General features: G+C 39.2%; 1 protein-coding gene across 5 annotated transcripts in view; it reads left to right on the plus strand.

The window, feature by feature from the left end:
• Positions 1-9,197, plus strand: part of LOC129748868 (uncharacterized) — a 505,296-nt gene extending 496,099 nt beyond the window's left edge. For all 5 annotated transcript variants that reach the window (XM_055743635.1, XM_055743631.1, XM_055743632.1 and 2 more), the window contains 6 exons: positions 1,730-4,427; positions 4,485-4,613; positions 4,678-4,903; positions 4,968-5,054; positions 7,622-7,756; positions 7,818-9,197. In XM_055743635.1, coding sequence (XP_055599610.1) covers positions 1,730-4,427; positions 4,485-4,613; positions 4,678-4,903; positions 4,968-5,054; positions 7,622-7,756; positions 7,818-7,966 — 3,424 coding nt within the window. In that variant the 3' untranslated portion in view covers positions 7,967-9,197. The remainder of the gene's footprint in view (positions 1-1,729; positions 4,428-4,484; positions 4,614-4,677; positions 4,904-4,967; positions 5,055-7,621; positions 7,757-7,817) is intronic.
• Positions 9,198-9,698: the final 501 nt, after the last annotated feature.

A 9,698-nucleotide genomic window follows, 5' to 3' on the forward strand; every position in this document is an offset into this window, starting at 1 on the left:
TGTACTTTTCACACAGTTAATTTCCTGTGCCTGTCCAATTTTTATTAAATTGTAAAACATGTGAACCCTAACTCATGGCTATATTTGTAACTGAGATATTGAAAATTATATGAAAAGTACATAAATATTGCGCATATTGGTCGATTTTTTTGTCTTACCTACTTTCCCAACCCCGCGTTTAAACTGGGTTTGTGTATCATCTCTCTTTCCTAGCTTACGATATATGTTTCTTTAAAAATCATTCCAGAATGGTGATCATTTCTTGACTCAACTGCCCATTTTTTTAGATCGAAAAACGCATATAACTAGGATTTCTGAAGCTACCATATTGATAAAAATAAACAAAAAATTGAAAGATTTAAGATAATTAATTCTTTGAAGTAGTTTGATTTTCCGTATAACTAAATGCATATTCGTTACTCCATCACGTGAATTAATCACTTAATTGTTCTGTTCAAAATTTTAGTTATATCTAGTTCAAATGAAGTTGATTATGTGTCATTTGAAATGACGTTGATGTTTGGTTAAGACATCGTTTTTTTTCAACTTGTATTTATCATCCAATATCAAGTCACAGATCAATCCGATTTCTGTTCTGTAAGATGAATATCTTTTGGAAAAAAAAAATATCTGTAACTAAACCAATTTTTTCGGAGAACAACTGACTTGCCAACTGAGCTATACCACAAGCCCAACCTTATATAAATTATTCAATTATCGGTAGGCGAGAATGAGGATAAAAATAGAATTAAAGTATTTATTCCAACATGTCAATCGATAAAGTAAAACATGAACTTTTTATCGCCATACTTCAAAAAACATAGTAAACTCTCAATTTTTTAAGAAAAAGTTTTTCAAAATGTATGTTATGTGGTCACTTAATTCCTGGAGTCTAAAAACATATATTTTTCTTCTGGATTGATGCTGATAATTGCAAATTATTTATATTTATCCAATGACTTATCCAAAATATTCCAATGATTTAAAAAAAAGGGTTTAAAAAAGTGCTTGTATGAGAACATTAGAAAATTGCGCCTTCAGGTATGCAATGAATTCAGGGTAGTAGATAATTTTTAAGAGTTCTTTTTACCTGACATTTTTAAACTGTGAAATCAGACCTAATATGGCTAATAAAAAGTCATTGGAACTTTTCTCTTGAGATGTCGCTTAATTTTTGCCAAAGCATAGGGCACCCTAATTGAAGGATCAAGTCTCCTTTAAACTTCCAAAATATCACAATTTGTTAGTCCTATGCAAACGCTTCTTGTTAATCTTTGGGTTCATTTATAGATCTATCTTTTGCAGCATATAAACTAGAACTCAAAATGCAAGAGACGCCGATTTTTTTTCTATTCTGAAAGATATGATGAAAATAAGAAAAAGTAATCAAGTATCCCAATTTTCCCCTACAATTTCAGGAATTATTAACGTTATACAAAATTTAAAGTTTTTGCAGTTTTAATGAAATTCTATGAATTGGGATGAAAGTGTAAGTCTAATTTGAAAAAGTTTTCCCATTTTCAGAATTTTCATTAAAATTGCGTTATTTCAAATATTATTTACACCTATTCCTTTCAAAACATTTTAAAAAGAAAATACTTAAATATAATGAATGATTTTGAGTTAAAACTTTGCTGAAAATGTCAATGCTGTTTTCAATTTTTTTGTCTAAATGAACCTTTCCGTCATGACATTCAATCTAATAATAATTTTTTAACCCCTTCCTCAGTTACGATGACATTCCCGATCTACCGAAAAGTCACCCGCCACCGGTCGCCCGCAAAGTGTACCGCCAGGATCTGGTTCTCAAACCAGCAGCAGCAGATCAAAATCAGAATCAGACGCAACAAAATGCCCCAAGTCCACCGGTCGTCACGGCTACAACCGCATCAGTGCCCGCAGAACCCCACCAAATCACATTCAAAAAGCCACCCATTTTTCCGGCACCCACTCGCAGCAACTCTCTGGTACCGGAAATGATGGGTAACGGAAAGGCCCCCAAATTGGCTGATGAAGCTTCTCGGCGTAGGTCGTTCGATATTCACGAGATTAACAAACCTCCGTCTCGGGTTAGTTTGGTGGGGTCCAATTGGCGCAAGGACGAGAAATCGGAACGAAGTGTCAGGGATAAGATTGCCATGTTTTCAAATGGAAGTGAAGCTGGTGGTGGGAACGGGGCTGGAGGAGGAGGAACGATGGTTAATGGAGATGTGGGAACTGCACCGGTGTTGAGGAAGTTCAGCAAAGATTTCACCAAAAGTTCCGAGAATCTGATCATGGATGGAGGTTACTCAAAGAAGTCGGTTGAAGCTATCGAGACGTATGCCACGCTGAGAAAGAAAGCGTTGAGCGTTGAGAATTTGGATGAAGTTGATAGCGTTCCGGGGTCTGTGGAGTTCAGGAACTCGGAAAATAGCTACAAGAGTAAATTTGGACTGGAGATTTCGAAACCAGTGATTTTGGGTAAAGCTTACAGTGTGGAAAACTTGAATCCGTCTGGTGGAATGAAGAGCAGCAATGGTGATAGTAAACTGGACAGCGACTTGTTCGGAAACAATAAAGTTCTCTCGAGAACAACGAGTTTCTCTGGATATTCAAATGGTAACTTGGCAAACATTGCCAACGGCAGCATGGAAGAGAGGCGAAAGTCATCGATCACAAACCTATTGGAGCAACGTAAGAAATCGATGTCCAAACTGAGAGGATTGGTCATTCCGGAAAAGGTGCCAGAAACTGAAGTGCTACCGGATGCAAAGATCATTGGACTACCGATTATCAAAAGTAAAGATTCGGAAAAGATTCTTTCTTCGAACGTACTTAACAAAATTCCAGAAGATTTGTACGCTAAGAAAACTTCTACATTACCCAACCCAGCGAAATCAAATGGAAACTCGTTCCCACCAATGGCAACAGTGAAGCCAACACCAGATCTTGGAGGTACCTACAAGAGTATCTTCAGGAACTTAAATGGTTCATCAAAGTCCGAAGAGAAACCCGAAATAGATGAACAAGGATTCCGAAGACCTCTCACGTTGATTCCACCTGCCAAACCTCCGAGAACATCTTTGGTTTATCCACCTCCCAAAGGCTTCGATCAACCCAGTCTGACCACGGAAGACGAAAGTGATCTTGAGTCCCAGGAGAGTTCCCGGATTTCTTCCCCACCTGCTTCACCGGTTGCTCCTAATCCTCCAGAGAAATATGTCCTTACCAGAACTCTCAGTTCTGAAACGAATACTTCCATCACGAGTTCCAATTCGACCCTAACTTCGAGTTCCGGTTCACAAGCCAGCTGTAGTTCCGTCGGTAGCACTCCGGCAATCGATATGAGCCGTCGTATATCGAAATCATCGTCTACTGAAATGTCAATGAATCGCAAGAACGTATTGGCATCAGCTAAAAGTCGAAGCGGTCGCGGAGATGTTAAGATTGAAGACGCTGCCAATGGCAAGAAACGATACGAGGAAGGCGATAGCACCGATGGCTACGAGGAAGAAGAACGAAGACGCTCCAAATCCAAGCCACGGAACTCATTAACGAATGGGAAGAGTGCAACCAATGGTTCCGAGGAGAAGGAATTGACGCACTACAAGGTGATCGATACGGTAGACAGTATTGTAGATAAGGTGATCAAAGTTGCTTCTTACGTTGAAGTCGTTTCGGATATGGAGGAGAACACCAGCGTTGAAACACAAGTAATCGTTCCTATGCAGAAACCCGTTGAGCCTGTCAAGGAAAAGATAGTGTATGAGAAGAGTGTCTCTGTGGACAGTGCTTCCGCAAACACAATGACTGATCTTGCCAAGTGGGTTCGACACGAAGCTGCCAAAACTATTGTGAGTAAGGATGCCGAAGTTCCTGTCCGTACGGATGTGAAGAAGTTTGTACGAAACATTTCCGAGCAGATTATCAAACCGGTTGATGAGTCGCCGGTCAAGCGAGAGCTTCGCTCTTCCGTTGATAGCAAGAAACTCAATTTGGCTGAGATCCGCAAGTCTTTCGAAGCTAAGGCCAATAATAGTTCGATTGTACCGACGCCGGTAAAGATCATCCAGAAAGACGCTCCGGTAGCAAAATCTACGCCAGCTGCACATGATCGATTCTCATCCTGGGACTCACTAGCATCTTCTTCGTCTTCGGGTGTCTCTTCACTGCAGACCAACAGCATGGTTGGAAACGCGCTTGCCAACAATACTGGTTCATCGCAAACCCTCCAGAGTACTCCGTCGGACTACGGAAGCTTCTCTTCGCTCGGTAGCAGTCACTCGTTGATCACACCCCAGGATCTGCAGCTGATCATCGAAGAAGCTGACCCTCCACTTGCAACCCCGGAAGCATTCGTCATAGTGTTGCAGCGTGAAACGCCTGAATCGAGCATCGGTATAACCCTGGCCGGTGGTTCCGATTACGAGGCGAAAGAGATTACGGTAGGTTGTGGAGTTTTTGTTTGAAACGTGTGAAGACTTATGTTTTTCTCTTTTCAGATTCACAAAATCCTTAACAACTCTCCGGCTGATAAAGATGGTCGGCTACGTCGAGGTGATCGAATCCTTTCCATCAACGGAATGAGCATGCGTGGTTTGACTCATCGGGAGTCGCTAAGTGTACTTAAGGTATGACCCCTTTCAAAAAGTTGAACATTCCATGGTTTTTCAACGCTTCTTTCCAACCCAACAGACACCTCGCCCGGAAGTCGTTATGGTGATCACCCGATCCAAGTCGCTCATCATTGCAGACAGTACCGGCAGTAGTTTGCTGTCCAAATCATCGAAGCGACCATCCCTGGGGTCGCTCAGTTCCCTGGCCGAGAAAAACGAGCTTCCGGACTACGAACGGAAGATCAAGATCCAACACAAGGCTTCGCGATCTCTCGATCTGGATCTCGATATGGTTTCCAACGAAGGTTAGTAGCGATAGGGTGAACAGAAGTATGGAGGTTTTTAATTTTACTGCTTGTAATTTTCCAGCCGAAAGCGTCTTCGATGGAACTGCCTCGGAGGATGGTCTACTGTCGGCTGATGAGTCCAAATGTTCCTCGAGCACACCCGCACGAGGTGAGTTTTATGTTTTATCGAATCAAGTGCAAAATAATGGAAAAAGGATTCAAAGTCGAAAACGAAGAGAAGAATAGAGAGGAGTTCAGTAGAGTAGGGTTGAGAAGAGTAGAGTATAGTATAGTAGGATAGAGAAGGAAAGAGTGGAGTACTGTGCAGTTGAGTACTGTGGAGTAGAGTAAAATGGAGTAGTTTAGTGGAGAGTAGAAAAGAATGTATGAGAGTAGAGTGGAGTGGAGTAGAGTAAAGCAGAGTAGCGTAGAGTACAGTAGAGTAGAGTAGACAGAGTAGAAAACAGCAGAGTAGAGTTAAGTAATGTGGAATATAGTAGAGGAGGGTAGAGAAGAGTAGAGAAGTGTAGAGTAAAGTAGAGTGGAGTAGAGTGGAGTAGAGTAGAGTAGAGTAGAGTATAGTAGAGTAGAGTAGAGTAGAGAAGAGTAGAGTGGAGTAGAGTATAGTGAAGTGGAGTAGAGTAGAGTAGGGTAGAGTAAAGTAGAGAAGAGAAGAGTAGAGTGGAGTAGAGTCGAGTAGAGTAGAGTTGGATAGAGTAGAGTAGAGTAGAGTGGAGTTGAGTAGAGTAGAGTAGAGTAGAGTGGAGTAGAGTATAGTGGAGTAGAGTAGAGAAGAGTTGAGAGGAGTAGAATAGAGTAGAGTAGAGGAGAGTAGAGTAGTGTAGAGTAGAGTAGAGAAGAGAAGAGAAGAGTAGAGTATAGTAGAGTAGAGAAGAAAGGAGTAGAGTAGAGTAGGGTAGATTAGAGTAGAGTAGAGTAAAGTGGAGAAGAGTCGAGTAGAATAGAGTAGAGTAGAGTAGAGTAGAGAAGAGAAGAGTAGAGTGGAGTAGAATCGAGTAGAGTAAAGTAGAGTAGATAAGAGTCGAGTAGAGTAGAGTTGAGTTGAGTAGAGAAGAGTAGAGTAGAGTAGAGTAGAGTAGAGTAGAATAGAGTAGACTAAAGTAGAGTAGAGTAGAGTAGAGTAGAGTAGAGTAGAGTAGAGTAGAGTAGAGTAGAGTAGAGTAGAGTAGAGTAAAGTAGAGTAGAGTCGAGTAGAGTAGAGTAGAGTATAGTAGAGTAGAGTAAAGTAGAGTAGAGTAAAGTAGAGTAGAGTAGAGTAGAATAGAGTAGAGTAGAGTAGAGTTGAGTAGAGTAGAGTAGAGTAGAGTAGAGTAGAGTAGAGTAGAGTAGAGTAGAGAAGAGTAGAGTAGAGTAGAGTAGAGTAGAGTAGAGTAGAGTAGAGTAGAGTTGAGTAGAGTAGAGTAGAATAGAGTAGAGTAGAGTAGAGTAGAGTAGAGTAGATTACAGTAAAGTAGAGAAGAGTAAAGTAGAGTAGAGTAGAGAAGAGTAGAGTAGAGTAGAATAGAGTAGAGTAAAGTAGAGTAGAGTAAAGTAGAGTAGAGTAGAGTAGAATAGAGTAGAGTAGAGTAGAGTAGAAAGGAGTAGAGTAGAGTAGAGTAAAGTAGAGTAGAGTAGAGTAGAGTAGAGTAGAGTCGAGTCGAGTAGAGTAGAGTAGAGTAGAGTAGAGTAGAGTAGAGTAGGGTAAAGTAGAGTAGAGTAGAGTAGAGTAGAGTAGAGTAGAGTAGATTACAGTAAAGTAGAGTAGAGTAAAGTAGAGTAGAGAAGAGAAGAGTAGAGTAGAGTAGAATAAAGTAGAGTAGAGTAAAGTAGAGTAGAGTAGAGTAAAGTAGAGTAGAGTAGAGTAGAGTAGAGTAGAGTCGAGTCGAGTAGAGTAGAGTAGAGTAGAGTAGAGTAGAGTAGAGTAGAGTAGAGTAGAGTAGAGTAGGGTAGGGTAGAGTAGAGTAGAGTAGAGTAGAGTAGAGTAGAGTAGAGTAGAGTAGAGTAGAGTGGAGTAGAGTAGAGTAGAGAAGAGAAGAGTAGAGTAGAGTTGAGTAGAGTAGAGTAGAGTAGAGTAGAGTAGTGTGGAGTATAGAAGAGTAGAGAAGAAAGGAGTAGAGTAGAGTAGAGTAGAGTAGAGTAGAGTAGAGTAGAGTAGAGTCGAGTAGAGTAGAGTAGAGTAGAGTAGAGTAGAGTAGAGTAAAGTAGAGTAAAGAAAAGTAGAGTATAGTAGAGTAGAGTAAAGTAGAGTAGAGTAGAGTCGAGTAGAGTAGAGTAGAATAGAGTAGAGTAGAGTAGAGTAGAGTAGAGTAGAGTAGAGTCGAGTAGAGTAGAGTAGAGTACTGTGGAGTAGAGTAGAGTAGAGTAGAACAGAGAAGAAAAGAGTAGAGTAGAAAAGAGTAGGGTTGGGTAGGGTATAATATAGTTAAGTAGAGTAGAGTCGAATAGAACAGAGTAGAGTGTTATAGTAGTTAAAAGTGCAGTAGAGAGTGAAATAGAAAAAAGAAAATTAGAGAAAAGCAAAGTAGAGTAGGGAAAAGTTAAGCAAGGTTCCTTTTATTACATTATTGTTGCGAGTATAGTGGACTATGATAGAATAGAATGTTCCAAAATGGAGCAGAATAGAGTTGTGTACAACAAAATAGAGTAGTGTTAGGTGGACTAACGTTTAGTTGCCCGATACTTTCATGAAATTGAATTAAAAAGTTCATGATTATATTTTTTTCCTTTTTCCAACAGATATGATGTCTCCAATTGTGGGCAGCCGAGTGGTGGAAATGCAAAAAGATGGTGCCGGACTGGGATTCTCCATCGAGGGAGGATTCGACTCACCCACCGGAAACAAACCCCTGATGATCAAGAAAATCTTCATGGGTAATTTAAATTTAAAAAAAATCTAGACAACATTTACTAAACATTTTCTTCTTTCGAACAGGTGGTTCGGCGGAAAAATCCGGTTTGCTGAAGGCCGGCGAAGAAATTGTTGCCATTAATGACATTTCGATCGAGCGCATGACGCGGATACAGGTCTGGAACATGATGAAAAAGCTGCCGAACGGAACCGTTCGGATTATGCTGAAGTGAAAGAAATTATAAAATAGGTGATAAAAGTTCAACTGTGAGAAGACGATTTGCAGAACGAAGCAAACAAAAATACTAGCAGCTATGTTAACGAGAGTGAGAGAAACTGTACAGAATATGAGGCAGCAGCAAAACGTGGAGTAGAAAAACAGTCGTACTATATACATAAAATATTTTTGTTTTTATTTTGAAATACATATGGATTACTTTAGTTTGTTTAAGCCAGAATGCAATTTCCGCTGCACAGAGCGAGCTATTCGGAACGAGCAATAATAATCAAATTATTATCCTTCAATTATATTTTCCAAAAAAATAAACGCGAAAAAAGCAATCATCCCGAATTTTAAACGAATCCAGCATACCCTAGTCCGTAAGCAGTTTGTTGTTTTGTAATTTTTTTTTATACCTATTCGCTTTTCGAAATTTTGTACACAAGAGTTATTTATATTTCGAAACAAAAAAAAAACATCGTTAGTCCAAATTTCATTCGCCAAACCGGTGGAAAGCAGCCACTCAGTTAGAGCATAAAGTACTAGCAATAACAACTTTACGCATATAGAAACCTAATTTAGACTGATCTGTGTTGAGGTATCGAAAGCATAAAAAACGAACGAATCAAAACTAACGGGAGTTGAAGTTATGATTAACAGAACTGTAAATTGGTTAAAATTAAAATCAGAAGCAAAAATTCTTGATGAAGCGAAGATAGTAATCATGAGTATAGATATTTTTTAACGCAACCTAATCATTAACCTGTTCTTTTTATCCATCAGCAGAAACTAGTGTAGATCGACATGAAGATCACAATGAGAGAAAGAATAAAAACAAAAAGGCGATACCATAGCCAACAAGTAGCTTAATTTTCTTTTTTATTTTCTTACTGCGAAGCGCAACTAACTCAATGAAGAAAAACGGAAAACAATGTCTTGCCTTATTAGAGAATTATTCAATTGGGCAGTACACCCAAAACGATGAATATTATTGCTTCGCAATCATTAGTTATGAATTTATTTAACAGAAAAAATCGCCTTGCCTTCGACCCCCCCTACAGTTATAAAAAAAATCACGCTTCAAACTAACATACAAAAACCATCTGATACAGTTGGCTTGATCAAATTTGTTTCAGAACTTACTTTCTCAAATATTTTATTCTTTATTCGTATTCGTGTAGATATTTATCAATTATAAAAAACAAGCTGAAAAGCTCTTTGAATAAAAATTAATCTGAACCAAATCGGTGACGTTGTTCGGTTTCTTGAAAGAAATTCCTCCATTCTACAAATTGAAGTTTAACACGCCTGTATAGCGTTGGAATTCCAATTTCATCATCTGTTGCGAACTAATGAATGGTTAGAATATCAGCAAGTTAGCACAATGCCCGCGATTGGCAGGTGATTAGTAACATGAAATCTTCTCAGATGATTATCTCACCTGCCTCTGGCTTACCGGCTAAATACTAGTCGCTACATATTTGATATTCGGGATAGCTCCGCTGCCCCGCTAAATGGAAATTAGTTTCTCCGAGCTTCTGCTTCCGTAAGTATGCATGATAATGCGCTTTCTGCTGTATTACTAATCGCGTTAATACACACATTTTGGTTACAGGGAACTGGTGTTTTGTTTTTGTTGTTATCGAATACCACAATGGTTAATCAGCTTTATTGTAATGAATGTCATAAAATTTCACATTTTCTAAAGGAAAATAATAAATTTTGGGTATAATGTATTTCTGGAA

Source organism: Uranotaenia lowii, chromosome 2 (assembly GCF_029784155.1).
Source record: "Uranotaenia lowii strain MFRU-FL chromosome 2, ASM2978415v1, whole genome shotgun sequence".
In the NCBI taxonomy this organism is placed as follows: domain Eukaryota; kingdom Metazoa; phylum Arthropoda; class Insecta; order Diptera; family Culicidae; genus Uranotaenia; species Uranotaenia lowii.